At 37.4% G+C, this 21534-nt stretch overlaps 1 protein-coding gene across 1 annotated transcript; it reads right to left on the reverse strand.

The window, feature by feature from the left end:
• Positions 1 to 4811: 4811 nt before the first annotated feature.
• On the reverse strand, positions 4812 to 15337 carry LOC127421598 (39S ribosomal protein L3, mitochondrial-like). Its single transcript, XM_051664744.1, has 10 exons — positions 15140 to 15337; positions 14052 to 14170; positions 13711 to 13802; positions 10722 to 10820; positions 9187 to 9286; positions 8853 to 8913; positions 6977 to 7088; positions 6324 to 6401; positions 5758 to 5835; positions 4812 to 5245 (listed from the first exon to the last, which is right to left on the reverse strand). The coding sequence occupies exons 1-10, from the start codon at positions 15232 to 15234 to the stop codon at positions 5102 to 5104; spliced, it is 978 nt and encodes a 325-aa protein (XP_051520704.1). The 5' UTR covers positions 15235 to 15337; the 3' UTR covers positions 4812 to 5101.
• Between the last annotated feature and the right edge of the window lie 6197 nt (positions 15338 to 21534).

The following is a 21534-nucleotide window of genomic DNA, read 5'->3' on the forward strand; positions in this document are numbered from 1 at the left end:
TGGTTTCCATAACTTTGCAATAGAAGTACTGGGATAATGTATCAGGCATTGTGGACATTTTCAGTTCATAACCGTATATATATCATTAAAGGATAATATTACTATACCACCATATTTGAACTACAAAATTTGCCTTTTAGCCACCATAATAACACAGGTGGTACAATGTATCGAAAGTGTTACCCACACAAAAACAGATGACAGGCATGAAAGAGAGAGAGAGAGAATGAGAGAGAGAACAACTTGAAGATTAAGGCAGAGACTATTTAGCAGAGATGGGTCACTTCTATTAAAATGAATGGGAGAAATTGGAATGGCCAAACACCTTTTAGATCCAGACATCACCTGTCAATCAACTTGAGAACACAGATGTGCATTAGCTATACAAAGTCATGCACATCGGGGTTTTTAAGCATAATCTGAGGTAAAGAAGCACAGTTTATGATATCAGTGTTGTGAGATTTTACTGCTGATTTGGAATATGTTCTTTGATTGTAATTTTGACCAACTGTTTTGGAGATTTCGGTCTTTCCCCATTCAAGTAGACAGGAGCTGCACATGTTTGCCTCTGGTTAACATAAAAATAGCTGCTCGGGAGTGCTCCAATATTGTCTGCCGAGTGAAGTGACTTGCTAAAAAGACTTTGATTAATTGTGCTTTGTTTACATTTGAATTTTTGACAGTTGGAGTTCAAATAATCTTGGCCCGTTTGAACATTCCATCAATGTAAATCAATGGGATTTTTCCAGATATTTGGTCGTCCACTGTACAAAAACCAGAATTCCGATCAGTTGGAAAAGTCATAGCAACCGGAATGGGAACAGTCTGAAAGTCTGTGCCAATTTTGGTGGATGCAGCTTGAAAGCTCTAGGAGGAGTAACAATCAAGGGCGTAGCCATAAAATTTATTTTGGGTGGGCCTCAATAAAAATGGATGGGCCAAATGTTTTTTTTTTTATTATTTACCAAATTTTCCTTACCAACAGAGAGACAGCACATTCAAACAGTTCTTTTACACTTTCACAAATCAGAATTTTATTTCATAAATATATATTTGAAGTCATAAAATAATCTCTAATATTCTGGGTGGATTTGAGTGGGCGGGCCTAGGCCTACCCTGGTCCACCCTTGGCCGCTGGCAGGGTTGGGAGGGTTACTTTTGAAATGTATTCCACTACAGATTACAGAATACATGCTGTAAAATGTAATTTGTAACGTATTCTGTTAGATTACTCAAAGTCAGTAATGTATTCTAAATACTTTGGATTACTTCTTCAGCACTGGTAGATTTTTTCACTTGTTTTGACTATAAAAACTCTGCCAGTACAGTAAGACAAAATACATATGTTAAAAATACATTACAAAAATACAATACAAAAATTATTATCAAGAATAAGATTTTTGCCCTATTATCAAAGGTCTTACTAGAAAAAAATTAATTATGATCTAACGTGAATTTTCTTGATAACAAAATATGATCGTGCCTGGTAACATGTGCATGTAAAATAGCTAGAAATAGCATTTTAGCTTAGTGTAAAGCTGACAATTTACACAAGGTTTATTTCTGTTTCTTCTGCTCCAAACTTACTTCAAACTTACTTCTCTGTCTGCTCATATGAATGTAACACATCATAAGAAAGTGTTTCACCGCTGTTCAAATGCACTTTGGATCACATCATTTATATGTATAAATGTTTTCCATCTGAAAGGACTAAATATTAAATGAAACAAATGACAATAAAATGCAAAGTAATCTTTTCAGTAATCAAAATACTTTTTTGAATGTAACAGTATTCTAATTACCAATGATTTAAATTGTAACTGTAGTGGAATACAGTTACTTATATTTTGTATTTTAAATACGTAATCCCATTACATGTATTCCGTTACTCCCCAACCCTGGCCACTGGTTACAATTGATCATTTTGATCTTGGCTTTGGGATTTTGGAAAAATCTGTAGAGTAATTGACTTTGTCAAGCCAACATAATACCAAAAATAAGAAGAAACATTGACATTTAAATAAAAAAATAATGAAAAGTGATGGGTCATTATGAGATGTCTGAGAGCTCCTGTTTTTTTTTTTTTAACCAGAAATTATTAGGTGATTTATACTTTCAAATTAAACAGAGTTTAACAATATTTTGTACATGAATGTCTTGTTAAAATGCATTAATTACCCAATAATGTATGGTGAAAATTTATTTCAGGGTGAATTTGCACAAGTTGTGGTCACTTTTTTGACCGTCAAAAATGGCCCAGCTTATCTGAATCAACCCTAATATAAATGTATACATTATAAGGTATTTCAGGTTTTTAGTTCCACAATTATTACTGCTATAATAATTTTTTTTATATAATATTTTAAAGTGAAATTGTATGTATTGTCTTAAATATATTATAGTTTTTTTCACTGTATAGAAATGTAACGTACAGTTAACCAATTAAGAGACTTTTGCTGCATTTTTTTATTTGCTGCAATACTTTTTCCATTAAATATTTTTATAGCAGTCTTGTTAGTTTGAGTTACAGAAAATGCCCACTAGCTGTTTTACATTGATTATTCTTTAGAAGAGAAAAGGGAGGGAGAGAAGAAAACAGGAAGAGTGTACAGTATATGTGATGTTTCTACAATGTAACAAGACTGTGTATAAGAAACAGGGTTTGAGGGCATTTGACTCTAATGTAGCCATCCCATCCACACACTCTCTCCCTTCATCTACCAGTAAGCTTTAACTCATGCAACATTAATGCCTTGATTTATTTCCCTCACTTAGAGAGAGAGAGAGAAAGAGAGAAATGTCAACCATTGTCAGCATCTATTCATCCTTCCACTCCTCCTCTCACTCTCTTCTCTAATGGACAGAGGTCAGCACTGTGTCCCATCAGGGCATCCTTACAGAGTTTTGCTGTCAACTTCCTCTTCAATCATGGAGACACTGCTGGATTACTCAGGAAATGCTGACAACACTTATACTTATGAAATAAACATCAACACAAACATTACTATAACGCTTGATTGACACAACTTTATCAATCACTTGATTTGCTGGTCAGAATAAAAGTGGGCTTCTAACAAACGAGAGACAAAAGATTTGATTTCTGATATATCTTGTTCAAGGATCATATATGCATGCAGTTTTAGGTATTAATGTTGACTATTAAGTTTAGTGAATCAGTAACTTTAATTGTGTGACAAATTCTAACAGTACGAGACAAAAAATACAAACTATCCCCAAACTCTGTCCCTTTCCTATCAAGTTTGTTCTATTTAACACCATTTCTATGTGGTCTACTTAACCCTTGTACAATTTATCAATAGAGAACTCAGATTCATCTGCTCGGGTCAAATTTGAGCAGAAACATAAAATGGGGAAATGTAATAACACTGTCTTTACGAATGGAAGAAAACACACTAAAGCTATAGCTTTCATTTGGGATTTTATGCTATTTTTGACCTTATCTCAAAATTTCTCAATTACTTAATTCATGTTCATTTAAAATAAGCACATTTTATGTTATCTTCACTTCAGTAAAAAACTCCATTTCAGTAAATTGAAAGATTGTCAAAACATCAAAATATGTCATGCATCGGTGGTCTTTGGTGACATCTGCTGGAATAAAAATAATGATTACAAGTAATGACAACTATGTCCAATAGATGCTTTCAGTGCTCCATGTATTGGCTGTCCTCAATAAGCCCAGTGGCGGATTTAGGCATGGGCGACATGGGCAGTTGCCCAGGGTGGCATCTTGCGGCATCTTGCGGTCGGGGGGTCCACACAGACCTCCCCAACAAGAACCGCTACTATATAAGCCAATGCTGTAACAAACTTAATTTCTAGATGCATTGAAAATATATTTAGACACAATTAAAGTAAAATATTTGTAAATATGCTTACAGTCAAACCTTACCATGGTGTGCAGCTCCCACACCTAAGCTTAAACTTTCTCTCAGTGATGTCTTTGATCTGACCTTAAAGTGTGTGTATTCTGCATTGTGACTAAATTACTGCATAAAAAAAAAAAGTGCTCCGTTAGTCTCACCCATTCATTTATTTGGATGTGTGTGTGTGTGTGTGTGTGTTCTGCATTGAGGATGTGTTATAGTCTCACCTCATTTCTGTGTGTGTTCTGCATTGTGGCTGATTGATTTTTATTTGACTAAATAAAAAAAAAAAACTGCTGTTATAGTCTTCACCCATTCATTTCTTTGTATGCGTGTTCTGCATCCAGGATTTTGTATTGCCTCACACCTTCACTTATGCGTGTGCATGTACTGCATTGTGTCTGATTTATTGATTTTTATTTGACAAATAAAAAAGGAAATTGCTCTGTTATTGTCTCAACCATTCATTTCCAATGGCTGATCAAATTTGACCCAAACAGTACGAACAGGGGACTATTTTATAAAACCACCTAGACTCATCGAATCAAGTCCAATTTTTATTTGTGTGTTCAGGTGGCAAGTTTAGAAAAAGTCACCAAGCCTTGTACCGTTCAGATTAAGGAAACTATTTTTATTAAAAAAACAAAAATGCTTAGGGTCAAAAATGACCTGAACAGTAATTAAGTGTCAATTGCCATAAAACAGGGATTTTCAACTTTAGCTGACCAAGGGACCCCCGTAAGATAAAAAAAAAAAAAAAAAGATACATTTTCTTGGAAATATTTAATAACATTCAAAAGAATATGGTATTATATAGGTTCTTCATGGACCCCCAGGGGACCCTAGCCATAACATATGACATACAGTATGTACAGTACACATATAAAAACATCTATATAAAATATGATTGCAAAAAAAGCAGAAAGATTATATCAAACAGGTTTTATTGTTTAAATCCAACATGACCCATACTTTCGACAGTTTGTGGGTGTTTGGTTTTACACAGATGTAAGAGAGTTAAGAATTTAGTCAGTATAACGCTAAACAGTGTGTATTTGTGTGTTGCTTGCCAAAATCAGTCGCTTCTTAAGTTATTTTGCACCGTCTTTCAACTTCATAGGCGCCCTGCAACACTGAACCCACTAGACGCAAGACAGGTCAAGGGATCCATGTCTTTTCAGAGAGTGTAAGCAGAGTGTTGTGCAGTCATGACTTCATTCAGGGATGGGCTCTCCAAACTGGAACATGTCTTCATCGTAGAGGTCTTCAGGAAGCTCCTCGTCTCCATCAGCAAAGAACGTGGGGAAGGGTGGGTTCTTGTTCTTCACCACCCGATTGGGTAGAATTGTGTCTCTGACCTGATCAGGCAAACATAACCACAGCATTCAGGCAATTGGAATAGAACTTTGCTTAACACTGATGCAACATCTACTCCTGTTTGTCTAGATCATAGGTATGATGTTCCTCAACATTTGACAAGGTATTATTATGTCATCCATCTATACTTTTGGAGACGTGAGCATGCAAGCACACTCTAAAAGACAGAATGCTGACAATATATGATTGATTTACTGATGCCTTTTAATGCACTTTGTACCCACAAGCATCTCTCTGTATTGAAATGATGAATATCTCAATGAGCGTATGCAAGTGTGCCAAGGTCAGTGCTTGTGCTGGCATGGACAGTACAGTACAAAGCTCTTATTTTAGCTAAACACTGCTGAAAGTGAAGACAACAACAGAAAAAATGAAAGCGGAGATAGACACTCATGTACTCAGATGTTGAACTTTCGATCTTCACCTTCAAAAAGCAATTCCTCAGGACAAGTGTTTAAGACTTGCATACTTGTGTGTCTGAGAGGGGTTTTACCTTAACCAGACAGTTGCGGTGGCCTGGTACTGAACCGTTGACATAAAGACCGTTATATTTGGTGTTCACTCTCCATATCTGCTGAGAGAAGAACTGAGTGAACCTAAAAATGAATACACACTATTCTCTCTCATGCATCTTCATTACACTGTGACATCAGGTCACTTTATAAATAGCCTAGGTGTGCTGAGGTTGCACTATTTTTAAGTAAATATTATAGTGTGCAGCTGAGCTTCGAAATTCTGCTCACTGTGTGCTGTTTGTATCTTGATATACTGTATGGGTAGGTGGTGCATGTACAAGGGAAAGTGTATATTTTGTGTGCTCCAACTGGTCACCATTCCTGTTAAGTTATTCACAATTATTTTACGACCTTTTACCACTAGTTCATTTAAATGGTTTTGAGTGAAAAATGAATTTTTAAACATACAAATATCCTGTGCAGTCTCTCAAGATCTTAAACACTGCAAAATGCTGTTTAAAATAGTTTTAGATGGAGTATAGCATGTAATATCACAGAACATGAAAGTATGAAAGTAAGTGTGTGTGCATTCTGATTGGTGTACCTTTAAGCCATGAGCAGTGTCATAAACATTTCCCATCCTGCCTGGCATCTTCTTTCCTTTGAAAACTTTAGCTGGGTCCTACAAGTAAAGAGACACAGCCATCAAACATGCAAAGGTTACACTGAGGTCACACTAAACTCTTAAAGCAAAGCTCTCTTGAGAGACCGGACAGGACAGTTACTTTTATGGCTGCCCGAAAGGATTGACATGAAACTTCTCAGACTGAGAAAAGCCCTCAATCTAAAAAAACATCCAGTCAGAGACACTGCACTGCAGAATGCATTTTGTGGTCCTGGGAAGACATTCAATTAATTCTGTAGCACATCTGACAAAATGTCAAGTCAGCATTGAATTTTGGCCTCCTATTTTGCAAAAGCTCAGCTAGATATGAAAGAAATCTTCTGGGTTAAATACAAATTAATTGGTTATCAACATTTGTACGATCACCCCATAAACTTCCACAGTAAGTGGATTTCTGTCAATCTATTCTTTTCTGTGGCAAAATGATAGTTTCATTTTTATTTAACCCATTTATTCGATGGAAAATATCCTCATGAAAACTCACTTTTTGCTGCAGCAAAAGTGTGACTGCAGAGCCCACTTGGATGAATTGACGTTCATACATTGTATCCACAACACATGAACACACTCACCCCTCCTGGTCCCAAAGATCCTGGCCTCCTGTGTGTCTTAGTTTGGCCGTGAGAAGCAGGCTGACCTTTGAACCCCCAGCGCTTCATTACACCTTGAAAACCTTTTCCAATGCTGCAATAAAAAAGCATTTTTAATAAGACGTAAACAAAACACCATTTTGTTTTTATATGCTGTGTAACAACATTAGAGATAAAGTATGTGGATGAAGCTGCAGACAGAGAGAATCTCAGGTGTGAAATAGTGCTGGCAAGACTGAGACACTATAGGCATCTTTACACAGCTAAGTTATGCCTGATCTGTTCCTGCTTAAATTTATGTAAAGATGCAAAAGCCAATCTAAATTAAGCCTGCTCTGACCCACCTCAGCCCTTAGTATCAAATTCAATTCTGATGCTGCTTTGGTTCTGTGTAAATGAAATGCAGCATCAGAGCAGCCTTAAACTTTCTTGTTGTCATGGAGCATATATATACAGTACTGTGCAAAAGTCTTAGGCACATAAGATGTTTCACAAAAGCATTTGTCTAAGGTGGTTATTTATATATTCAGCTTTCGTGTGTCAATAGGAAATATAAATGTTAGACTCACAAACATTACTTTTGCAAATAGAAAAGATTTGAATAGAAGAACAGGGAGCCCTGCAACAGATGTCATGGCCCTCACAAATCCCCCCACCGAACATTGTGTCTGTCTGAGATTACATAAAGAGACAGAAGTAATTGAGACAGCCCAAGTAGATAGAAGAACTGTGGTGAATTCTCCAAGAAGCTTGGAACATCCTATCTGCCAACAACCAAGAAAAACTATGTCCTGGTGTACCTGGTGATGTTTTAAAGGCAAAGGTGGTCACACCAAATATTGGTTTAGTTTTTTTTATGTTTATTGGACATTGTATGACATTAAGTGATAAATAAAAACTATTTATTTCATTATTTTTGAAGACATCCTCACTATGCAACATTTTTCTCAAGTGCCTAAAACAGTACTGTATATATATATATATATATATATATATATATATATATATATATATATATATATATATATATATTTTTTTTTTTTTAATTAAAATTATACATTTATATTTTCATTCATTTCATATTTATAGATTTTTTTAATTGATATTTAAAACAATAATTTCATAACATTACTTATGCAGTTGTTATTGCAGTGTAAATGCACAAAAAATAAATATTGTGAAGTATTTTAGAATATAGTTCCTTTTCTAGAATTCAATGAGAAAAGCAGAAATGACAGTCAACTATTGTGAAATGACAATCACAACAACAAAACAGAACATTGCCAAAAGTAAATTCAGTTTCATTATTATTATTATTATTTTTTAGTTTCAGTTTCATTATTAATATAACATTATTATCAATGACCTAAAGGTTGAAGAAACATATTGATCTCTCTGTGGTTTTCAAAGGTCTTTTTCTCAACTATAATCAAGTGATCAATCTGTTTAGAAAGAAAATCTCAGGCTGATTTACTGCAGAAAGAACTGAAGTGGCTCTCAGCCAGCCCTGTCATCCTGCCCCTGAGATTCGCAAACTCATTTTCTGATGAGGAGACGAGGCTCTTGGAATTAGGTGGATGAGAGGGGAGGGCGTAAGCAAGGACAGAAAGATGCATATTTTTGCTGACCAAAATATCAGTCAGTCATGCTTTTCAGCTCTTGAAAAATGCATTTCACTCTGAATCCCTCTAAGCCAGAGCAAGAAAACAATATTTCTGCGACAAAACTTGCCATCAACTTAAAAGTATCTACAAATGAGGTCTATGGTATAATCATAAAGCCATAAAACTGCAAAACGTAAGATTCCCATAAAAAAAAAAAATGTTGTGTTAACACTCCATATGTATTGTTGACTCACGTTTTGGCTGTGATGTCCACATACTGGCCTGGACAAAAGTGAGCTGCATATAGAGGAGTACCTAAAAACAAAACAAAACCAAACAAAACACAAACCCAAGACAAAAACAAAAACAAACCAAACCAAACCCAGAATAAAACAAACAAACAAAAAAAACAAAAAACAAACAAAGATGAAACAAACAAAAAACAAAAACAAACATAAACCAAAAACAAAACAAGAACATTAGTGTAACAGACATCATGAGCTGTGCAAATGTGAAAATATGAGTATGATACTGAAATTATTCCAATTATTTATCTGGTAAAGAAAGAGTTCTGGCAAGTGAAGTTACCTGGTTTGATGATAGCATTGTCTGACACACAAAATGTGGTGATTTTCTGTTTAGGAGGAATTCCTGCATTCCGGAAAATCTCTAAATATCCCTCTGCCCTCTGAGAGAGAGATAGATTGAGTTTCAGTTACTTCAAGTTATCTGCTAACTTTTATAATCCTAGTTCTTAAAAAAAAGGAGAAAAAAAAAGTTAAATAAGAGAAAAGGAGAGGAACTGAACAGAGAGAAAGAGAATACATTAAAGTCAAACTGCTCTGCTGTGTTTTGGGAGTGGATTGACTGAATCAGGAGAGACTGAAGGCTCATACTGAAGGTCAGGACAATGGACAATTGCAGTTCAACCTCACTTTGTGGCAGCTGTCATGTACAGAGACACGACCACACAGGCCTATTCTCAAATGTATAAAAAATTAAATAAAAAAAAAGTCTTACTGACAGAATTTTTCTTTTGAAAACCCCATTGAACAGTATATTTCAGCTGTTTAAAAAAATATCTCCCTCAATTATGTCTTGTCACTGCTACCCTTTTCTTTTTTAGGAACAAATTTCACTAACACCCTGTCTACATGAACGACATGACACGACATTCTGAACCATTTAATTTGTGCAGCGCAAAATGGAACGGTACACCCATTTACTGTCAGAGCAACGGACGCGCTGCGATGGACGCTTCCATTGTAGACAGCATCATTGATTATAATGGATTCTATTGCTTTTGACGCAATGTGCCGCTCGTGTCAGGTGTAGACAGGGTGTAAGAGAGAAAGACGAGCGAGAGAGTTAGATAGGGAGCAACTTATCCACCATCATGGTGCTGAAGCCAGTGCCCAATCTGGAACCATTCTTTCCACAACAAGATAATTTTTTAAAAGAAAAACAAATCAGTCTGATAAGAGCCATGTATAAACAAAAATTAACAAATTTTAAAAAAATGATCTCCCATTAAAACCAAGAAGTTGTCTGCGCATTCAATTGATGGCAAAGTTCTTTTTCTAATTTTATTTGTAATAACTTCTCACCGCTGCATTAAAAGCAGCTTGGGATTGCACAAAGAGACTTTGGATGTTAAAATATGTTCTCAAATCTAATAAAATTGATAAACAAAGATCATAATACAGTAACAGTCACTTATGTAGTCAATTGGCTCTCAGATCAGTGGAAACATGGGCCAGTTCTGATACAGGTTCACAGGTGCAAAAGGGGTAGGAGAGAAACCATGAAAAAGGAGCAGCGAGAGAAGAATAAAATGAGAAAGTTGCTCAAAAGATGAGCAGACTTGCCTCCCATTTTAATTTCCCCAAACGCACATGCAAACACACTCACAGACACACACAGGTCACCTCTACATATACTGAGAGCTCAGTAATTTCTCTCTAGGAGCTCTTCAGTTCTTATTATCCTCCCTCTCCAGAGAAGCACAAAAGCTAGTCTATTATCCAGTTCCACTTCAGAGAGGTCAAGGATCACAGGAAGGGTGAGGGAACAGAAGGGTAGAGATACTGACCACAGCAGTCCGATTAAAAATAGTTACTCACGTGAAACGGAGAGATGCTTTTTCCTCCCACAACAAGAGCTGCTGTGCGGCCATCAAACTCTTCTTTGGATAGGTGTTTTACCACATGACAATCCTGGACCTGAGAGAGAGGTTTTGGTGTGTTCATGTCACATTTGATTGAGATGTAAATATATATATATCATGTACCATCACAGTATCCCTCTAGTCCATGGATCTGCCCTACCCAAGATTGATTCTGGTGTTATCAGCTAAGATCTTTAAAGGATTAGTTCACCCGAAAATGAAACTTCTGTCAGTTAGTCCCCTCATGACATTCAAAACCTATATGACTTTCTTAGATAGAAAAGGAGATTCTCAGGAAGCTCTTTTCAACACAAATCAGAGAGTGAGTTTCAGCGAAACATTACCACAAAAAGCTATCATATGGCTTCAGAAGACTTGGAATATAGTGCATATGTCATATGGACTACTTTTATGGTCCTTTTTTGTCCTTTCTGGAGTTTGACAACCCCTGGTAACAGCATGCTTTTATTGTATGGAAAAGAGCAGCATAAACATTCTTCAAAATTTCTCATTTTGTGTTCCATCGAAGAAAGTCATATGAGTCTAAAATGATAAGAGGGTGAGTAAATGATAAAGTATGCATTTTATTGGGTGAACTATTCCTTTAACCACTTTTTTTGTTTTTCTACCCTGGTCATTCCTAAATTCCATGTGCTTAATGCTAGGGATGCACCGATATGTAAATTTGTCTGATACCTTATAACCGATAATTCAGTGTTTTTGAAGGCCGATAACCAATATATTTACCTATAAATCTATATCTGGATCTAAATCTACATTTTGTGTAACTGATTACAAAAACAAAAGGCACACCTTATAAAGCCACATCCGGAGCACTTCTAATGAAATCATCATGTAAAGTGGATTATTGTTTTTATTTTAAAACAACTTCAAGTGCAGAAAACAAGAAACCTGCAAGACACATCTAAAACTTTTAAATCATTTACCTACTTTGAGCAAGTCAAATAAAGAAATTTTACATTCCTATGGCCAACTTCCTTTTATTTAAAATAGCATAATGACTACAATTTAAAATTAATTTGATGAGTGAGCTACTTTTGTAAATAAAGTGCATTGCACCAGTGAAAAGACAAAACTAAGGAATGCAAACAAGTCTCAAACTCACTGTAAACACAACAATATGCTTTAACATACAAAGAGAAAAAAAGAAACAAAATGCATGTGACATAAATATTGTATAATGAAGTGTTTACTCAGATCCAGTATGATCCTCTAAAGCAAAGCCAGAAGGCACCAATCAAAACCCACATGGCGAGTAGCAGTGTTGTAGTCAAGTCATTAGATCTCGAGTCCGAGTCCTCACTGCTCAAGTCCGAGTCCAAGTCACCAATATTGTGTCCGAGTCGAGTTGCCAATAACTGCATACAAGTCCGAGTTACGAGTCCTTGTTTATGTAATAAAATAAGCAAAAAAAAAAAAAAAAAAATCACAATTCTGTTGCCATTTTAAGTTGAGGCGTGCGCGCACACACACACACACACACACACAGCCTTTCAAAGTGTATTGTACAAGAAACCATACAAGCAATAACAATATCATCTCTGTAGGTTTTTTTTTTTTTTTTTATGTTACTTGAATGTTTGATATTGCTTTTAGAAACTTTAAGCAGTTTTCTTCATTTGTTTCTTTGTTCCTATTTTAGTACTAACTGTTTCTTGGTCTTGAATAATTGAGAACTTAAAATTCTATCTATCTATATATATCACAATGTTTTATATAGGCCTATACAATAATCAAGGGAATAAAAAAATGAGATGTCAGAAAAATAACTTTCCACTGTAAACAACAGTGCCTTCTTGCCATTTATTTGAAGTTTATTTATTTAATTATTTTTTCTCAGGTATTGTCCTCTAGTGTTATATGATCAAAATTCATTATAATTCAGACGCTGGTGCAATTAACATGATTTTTCATGGATGGATGGATGTTTGTCCTTTTAACAATGGGATTACTCAACTGTTTTAGCCTACATTTGTGATAAACTCACATCACACGAGCCAGTCTCTGTCTCTATTTAAACTGCACCTGTCATAAACGCATGAACACGCATCAACATGATCTTATGTTCCCGTTATAATTATAACTCGTAATAATGATTTACGATTTTGTACCACATATTTTTGAATTTTCCAAGTATGTGCCACCACATAGATTCTGAAAAATCCTTTATGCGTTCTAGACAATTTTGTGCAGGTAAGTTTTCTTCTGAGGTGAAAGTTTTGAGAGGACTTAAGTCGCAACATGTTTTTTGTTAACGGTTTCTGTCATTTGATTTGCTCATGTCTCTTATATTGTCAGTGAGCATCAGAATATCATTCTTACAGTACGACTTTAACCATGTATTATGCACCACCGACCAAATGGTGAGTTGATTCCTCAAACTCCGGTATTCTCCCTCACAATACCACGTCTACAGAGGCAGAATATTTGTATAAATAAACAGAGGCAGCTATTTTGCGTTATAATAGGTTTGCGAGTACACATGACATGTTTTGAGTGGCACACGCACTCTCTGAACGGGAGTAGGGAGATTTGAGAGTGCACATCCAGTTGAGTGAAAGCAAGGAAATCCGCAACTGGTACATGGCATGACATGCATGCAAAGTCAGAATGCACCCAATGCTCGAGTCCAAGTCCAAGTCATTAGTGTTCAAGTTCGAGACAAGTCACCAATATCGAGACTCGAGTCCGAGTCCTGGACTCAAGTACTACAACACTGGCGAGTACCATGTGCCTGAAAAAAACATTATTTATCGGCCAAATTTTCTTATCGGAACAATAACCGATAACTTTAAAATTCACATTTAATCGGCCGATACTGATATGGCCACCGATATATTGTGCATCCCTACTTAATGCTAATTTTCCAGTTAGAATAACAGACACGACAGTGACATGAACTTGGGCCCATCAGGCTGTTCTACCTGCAGCATGGTCACTACGTGTCTCTCTCCAGACTTGGTCCACACAGGCATCATTCCGAGTTTAACAGCCACTACGCCAACCCTCCGACTCCCTAAGGATATGCAGATTATTCAATCCTTACAGATTCAATATCCATGAAACCATGATAACAGTTAGATTACTCGGGTATTCATATAAAACAATACAATAATGAGCCAAATGCTATCATCTTAGCAGAACTCCTCCTTTAGGGCTGGAGATGAAATTAAAACATCAGACTCCAGAGTTGGGGTGACCCACCTTCCACCCATTCATGTCTGGGCCAGGGTTCATCCTTAAGGGGGTTGAGTTTGTCTGTCACCTGTTGTCTGTATTCCTCCCCAATAGTCTTTTTTTAGAAAAGAAGCATTATCTTCTGTGAGGTGATCATCCCACCATGTGTCTGTCTGATGGGTCCTTACACACTGAACGAAAGGGGCTCTGATGAAAAAGATGAAACAGACAGCGGTATGATGGAAACTGTTAGTATCAGGCTAGGTGGTTGGACTTCATGGTGCCTGCTGACAATGCTTACGTTTTAAGAATTTAAAGGAATAGTTCACCCAAAAATGAAAACTCTCTTATTATTTACTCACCCTCATGCCATCCCAGATGTGTATGAACTTTCTTCTGCACAAACAAAGGTTTTTAGAAGATTATCTCAGCTCTGTAGGTCCATTCAATGAAAGTGAATGGTGGCCAGAACTTTGAAGTTTCAAAAAGGAGATAAAGTCAGCATAAAAGTAATAGGTTTAAGTTTTAATGGTTTTGGGGTGAGAACAGACCAAAATACAACTCATTTTTCACTATACATCTTGTTATTGCAATCTCTAGGACGATCATGATTTCAAGCTTGATTACACTTCCTAGTGCTTGACGCATGTGCGGAGCGCTAGATGATGCTAGGAAGTGTAATCGAGCTTGAAATCATGATGGTCAAGGAGACTTCAGACATCAAGATTTATAGTGAAAATTTAGTTATATTTTGGTATGTTCTCCCCCAAACATGGTAAAATCACTTCAGAAGACATGGATTAAACCACTGATGTTGTCTGGATTACTTTTACACTGCCTTTGTGCTTTTTGGAGCTTCAAAGGTCTGGCCAATGTTCACTTGAATTGTATGGATCTACAGGCATGAAATATTCATCTAAAATCTTCGTTTGTGTCCAGCAGAAGAAAGAAAGTCATAAACAACTGGGATGGCATGATGGTGAGTAAATTATGAGAGAATTATCATTTTTGGGTGAACTGTTAACTGAACACTTTAGTTAAATAACTGAATAAAGAGCAAAAACGAATTTACAAACACAATGTTTTACATATTTTCTGTATATGTGAGATCAAATATGTTGTTAAGTTACAGGTAAGTCACCTTTATGTTGTTTATGTGAAAACGTTGTCAAATACCTTTCTAGTGTTGCTCCAGTTCTGCAAAAGCTTCCTTGCGCTCCTCTTATTAAACAATCACCAAGCCTGAAAAACCTACACGTCCATGCTGCCATCGTTATTATTTACAAGGTTCAAACAACACAACACATAACAGTTAAATCATTCAGACAGACCGCAACATTGTGTCAGGCATGTCTCGTGTGTTTGTCCTGCTCGAGAATGTCATTCCCTTAATTTCCGGTGTAACACAGAAATAAGATCGCTGCTTTTTGCTGAATTTTCGTTCCCTTAAAATATTAGTTCTCCGTAGGTCTAAGTCCGTCGTAGGTGTGTGCGTGTGGCCTAAAAATTTAAGATAAACTGATGTTTTATTGATTCCCGAAAAGAAATGTTTAAATATGTAAAACTAAACCGCGCATTCGTGTGCTCGAACCACCAACGGTTAGCTGCCAAAGACCTGAGATCTGGAGCATGTTGTTTCATAGTAATAACACTGTAATAACCAGGCCCATTTTTCACATTTTCTGTGCTAATTTTAAAGGAAATTCTGCGGATGGGTTTTTAACATGGTAAAATGTGTTCAATGGAGCTGAAAGAATCATCAAATTAGCCAGATATTTAATAAACAAACACACAGGGGCCTGGGTAGCTCAGCGAGTATTGACGCTGACTACCACCCCTGGAGTCACGAGTTCGAATCCAGGGTGTTCTGAGTGACTCCAGCCAGGTCTCCTAAGCAACCAAATTGGCACAGTTGCTAGGTAGGGTAGAGACACATGGGTTAACCTCCTCGTGGTCGTGATTAGTGGTTCTCGCTCTCAATGGGGCACGTGGTAAGTTGTGCGTGGATCGCGGAGAGTAGCATGAGCCTCCACACGCTGTGAGTCTCCGCGGTGTCATGCACAGCGAGCCACGTGATAAAATGCATCGACTGACGGTCTCAGAAGTCGAGGCAACTGAGACTTGTCCTCCACCACCCGGATTGAGGTGAGTAACCGCGCCACCAGGAGGACCAAGTAAGTAGTAGGAATTGGGCATGCCAAATTGGGGAGAAAAGGGGATAAAATAAATAAATAAATAAATTAACAAACATGCGATTAGTGGAGAAATTGAAGAACTTTTGTAGATGACAGATGTTGCAAGAGTTGTAGAGAACTTAGTTTTTTTTTTTTGTTTTTTTTTTTTGCTTTCTCAACATTATTAAACACAGTAAAAAATAACGACAAGAACAACCACAAAAAAAAAATAAAAAAATAAAATAAAATGTGTATAAAGGGCGCCTTTCCTGATTGCAGACCCTTTAATCAATTCTCACTTTCTTCCCGATTTACAAGTTTCTTATTTGAAGCACTAATACTCTAATTATTAACAAGCTAATTATTATAATGTTGTTACATGTAAGAAATTGTTCTAAAAAAACAACAAAAATTGAAATGTGCTGTATGCATATATTCAGTCCTCATTTTATAATAAAATACGTGACTCTTGGATAGTCTGCTTGTCTATGACATGAATTTTAAGCTGAAGCTCCTGGACAGCCTTAAAGGAATATTCTGGGTTAAAATACTCAGTTTTTAAAAGTATAGCCACAAGACATAAACAAAATTTTAGTGTGATAAAATCACTTAATAACCTTTCCTGTGTGAAGTTATAGCCAATTTTACAACCTCGTTGCCATGACGATGTAATGTCAACAACCTCTAAAACCCTAAATTCACTGTAGAAAATTATTTAATATGCCAGAAATAGTTTTTAATGTATTAAATATTCCTTTAAGAACCAGTACCAGCAACCAGGACTTGGCAGCAGTCAGTGGGATTTCTGGCCATTAAGGCCTCCTCTTTCCTCACTTATCCAAGGAAGGCAGAGTGAGGTTGAACTGCAATTGTCCATTGTCCTGACCTTCAGTATGAGCCTTCAGTCTCTCCTGATTCATATCAACAGAGGTTTGTAATAGGAAGAGTACTGCATATCCACCTTCTGGCCCTAAAGAACTCGGTAAAGCATTATTTTTGTTAATTTTTTAACCATTGTGAGACCTTCGGGACATTTTTGTCTTTTTCATTTTAGTTTTTTCGATCATTTTGCCAAAGGTATGTATTTTTTGGGGAATTTTGATATTTCAACCTCAGTTCAGGCAGCTTCGTCAGGCCAAAGAGGATGCTTACAGGGGTGGGGATAAAGTCTTGTACAATCAAACCAGGAACACACTGAACAGGGAAATCAGAGTAACTAAAAGAAGATACTCTGAGAAGCTGAAAAACAAGTTTTCAGCTAACGACCCTGCATCAGTGTGGAGTGGCATGAAACAACTCACAAATTACAGGACTCCTGCCCCCAACCCTGTAGGGAACCAACAACTGGCTGACGACCTGAATGTGTTCTACTACAGATTTGAAAGGCCCAATCTCACACCCCACACCCACTCTGACCTTCACTTCACAAAAACACCAACACCTCCTGCAACCCCCCTCCTCCCCCCTCCTGCTACTCAACCTGCACTTAAGATCTGTGAAGATGATGTGAGCCGCATCTTTCGGAAACAATAGATGAGAAAGGCTTCAGGCCCAGATGGCGTCTCACCAGCGTGTCTTCGATCCTGTGCTAACCAGCTGGCCCCCATCTTCACACAGATCTTCAATAGATCACTGGAACGGTGTGAAGTCCCATGCTGCTTCAAACATTCCACTATCATCCCCATCCCAAAGAAACCAAAAATCACAGGACTTAATGACTACAGACCTGTCACCCTGACGTCTGTGATCATGAAATAATTTGAGAGACTGCTGTTGGCCCACCTGAAGAACATCCCTGGACCCTTTCTAGATCCCCTTCAATTTGCTTATCGAGCAAACAGGTCTGTGGATGATGCAGTCAACATAGGATTGCATCATATCCTGCAACATCTGGACAGACCAGGGACATATGCAAGGATCCTTTTTGTGGACTTCAGTTCAGCTTTCAACACCATCATCCCAGCTATACTCCAGAATAAATTACACCAACTCTCTGTTCCCATGTCTATCTGTCAGTGGATTACCAGCTTTCTGACAGACAGGCAGCAGCTTGTGAGACAGGGGAAACTCACTTCTAGCACCTGTACAATCAGCACTGGTGCCCCCCAGGGATGTGTGCTCTCCCCACTACTCTTCTCCCTCTACACCAATGACTGTATCGCCAAGAACCCCTCTGTCAAGCTCCTGAAGTTTGCAGATGACACCACTGTCATCGGCCTCATCCGAGATTCATACAGAAGGGAGGTTGAACAGCTGGCTGTCTGGTGCAGTCAAAACAACCTTGAGCTGAACACGCTCAAAACGGTGGAGATGATTGTGGACTTTAGGAGGAACCCCCCAACACTGTCCCCCCTCACCATTCTAAACAACACTGTGGCAGCAGTGGAGTCATTCAGGTTCCTGGGCACTACTATCTCACAGGACCTGAAGTGGGAGACCCACGTTGACTCCATTGTGAAAAAGGCCCAGCAGAGGTTGTACTTCCTTCGCCAGCTGAGGAAATTCAACCTGCCACAGGCGCTGCTGATACAGTTTTACTCAGCAGTCATTGAGTCCGTCATCTGCACTTCAATAACTGTCTGGTTTGGTTCAGCTATGAAATCAGACATCAGAAGACTACAAAGGACAGTTCAGACTGCTGAGAGGATTATTGGTTGCCCCCTGCCCCCCCTTCAAGAACTATACACTTCCAGAGTGAGGAAAAAGGCTGGAAAAATCACTCTGGACCCCACTCATCCTGCCCCACTACCTTTTTGAACTGTTGCCTTCAGGCTGACGCTTCAGAGCTCTGAGAACCAGAACCGTCAGGCACAAGAACAGTTTTTTCCCTCAGGCTATCCATCTCATGAACTGTTAAATTGCCCCATTGAGCAATAACTATGTGCAATACACAGTTTAGTCTTTCTTATATTTATCCAACATACCCAACCTCTTCTGCCATTTCATTCCTCTGAAAAACAAAACAAAAAAACATTTGCACTGTACATAACAGATTTGTATTTGCACTGTACATAACAGATTTTATTAGATTTGCACTACCCATGTGTATGAGTGCATGTATGTATGTGTGTGTCTGTACATATGTGTTTAATTAGTTTTAATTTTAATTTTTTATTATTATTTATGTCTTGCTGCTGTTTTTGTATTGTTTTTGTATTGGTGTACACTGGAAGCTCCTGTCACCAAGACAAATTACTTGTATGTGTAAGCATACTTGGCAATAAAGCTGATTCTGATTCTGATTCTGATTCCAGAGCCCTGGCTTCAAAATTTAAATTGTTTAATATTTTCCACCAGATGGTGCCATTTTTCTCATGTTTAACCTATGGAGGAAACACATGCTTTTTTCCTATTTTCTGTTTGCTGTATTATAGAGCACTGCAGGCCAATTGAATAAATGATGCAGCTAAAATTATGTGGGTGTGTTAGTATGGATGGCAGAGTGTGTTTTGTATGTGTGTATTGAGAAATTTGTGTGTGTGTGTGTGTGTGTGTGTGTAAAAAACAACAATGGCATTATGTAAACAAACTGGCATTTAAAGGGTTAAAATACTGAAAATGAATGAATATTTGGTAGTTATGATCAGGACTGATGTTTGTTAAAAAATGTTACTCATTGAAAGTGGAAAATAATATTAATATATAATATTATTATGGCAGTTTTTTGACGTGGACATTTTTGTCCTCTGAGGACCTCTGAGTAACTTTTTTAAATTGACACACAAGGGTTAAGAGACCTAGTCAGAATGGACAACCTTCTCAGCCACTCTGGAGGCTGGACCAAGATGCAGAGAAGACAGAGCAGCTGCTGGAGGAAGTCAATGTAAAATCAGGAGGGTGAGGGATTTGAGGAGGACCTCAATGATGACCTCACCTACCAGGAGTTTTCCATAAAGACCTCACCACCACTGCTGGCTGAACTCTACCAATAACTCAGCCGCTCCCTTTGCCCTGCCAGCTGTCTCAACTGCCCCGCCAGCTGCTACTTCCTTCACACTGCCTTCTACCTCAACCACCCTGCCAACTGCTTTTTTTCCCCCCAACCTGCCAGTTGATTTTTCTTTTATCCTACCAGTTACCTCCACCTCCCTGTCATTTACCTCATCCACTCTTCACAATCCAGCCTGCTACCACTGCACTAGATGTTCTTAATGTCCTCATGTGGTACACATTTCAGCAGCAGGTGGTGTTCCATTCAACATTGAATAAAGAATGCTGCTTTCATTCTGGACAGTCTGAAATGTGTATGTTGGGTTCTACAGCTTCGGCTGCCTAGACTGATGTCAGATAAAAATGTTTTGCCTAATTCAATATAAATTGTTTAGACAATTGAAAATATAAAATGTACAATTACAAAGAATGAATATGAATGATATATAAAATATAAATATATAATAATAATAACATATAAACATTTAAAAACTAAGTATATAATATACATTTACTGTTATTGGTTGCTTTTCACTCAAAAAAGATTTAAGCCTATTTTCATGTATTTTAATTGAATAACCAATTTCCATTGAATTGTGTAATCTTTAACAAACTTATATTGATAAAACTTTTATTAATTTATTTTGGTTAAAGATTACTCTATTACATTTTATGGAAATTTGTTATGAAATTGAAATGAGTAAATATATATATATATATATATATATATATATAATTGTTTTTGATGTGGCGAACATTCAGAAATGTTTATGCTTAGTTTTTAAAGGGCTTATGCAAACCAGTTCATGAACTTGAGAATTACTGGTTTCTCCGATCAATATGGCAATATTGTACGATAATATTTATCTTGGTTGATATTCAGGCTCATTAAAAAATATCACTTTAGTGAACATTCATTAATATTTACTTACTGTATGTTCTAAGGGCTTGACTTGTATTAGAACCAAGGTTCACAGGTTCAAACCCCAGAAGGTGCGGTCAACGAACTGGAGTTTTACCGGGGTCTAAAATTGAAACTTTTGCGCCAGACATTTCTGTGCAGTTTTCTGTATCTGTTGTAAATGTACTGCAAGTTGTTCTGAACAAGAAAGCATCAGCTAAATCACTAGTAAATAAACTGATTGTCACAGTCCTGTCACTCTGTCAGTCTGGGTTTTTGTGTGAAGGGGGACCATGGCATCATAGTCCCATGTCTGTCTTTGTGTGAGCGCACGGTTTCGGTGTATTTCCCTGCCGTGCGCTCTTCGATCTGTCTTGTTTCATGTCCGGAGCATGGTGTCTGGATCCTGACTCCCATGTCTGGTTCGGTTTCAGTTTTGGTGTCGGGATCTGGACACTCATGTTCCATGTCTTGTCTTGTATTGGCGTGAGTGCATAGCGCTTGTCATCTTGCGGCATGCACTCGTGTCAATAATCTGTTCTGTCTCTCATGACCGTAAGAACTCA

The sequence above is a fragment of the Myxocyprinus asiaticus genome, chromosome 30 (genome assembly GCF_019703515.2).
Source record: "Myxocyprinus asiaticus isolate MX2 ecotype Aquarium Trade chromosome 30, UBuf_Myxa_2, whole genome shotgun sequence".
Lineage (NCBI taxonomy): Eukaryota > Metazoa > Chordata > Actinopteri > Cypriniformes > Catostomidae > Myxocyprinus > Myxocyprinus asiaticus.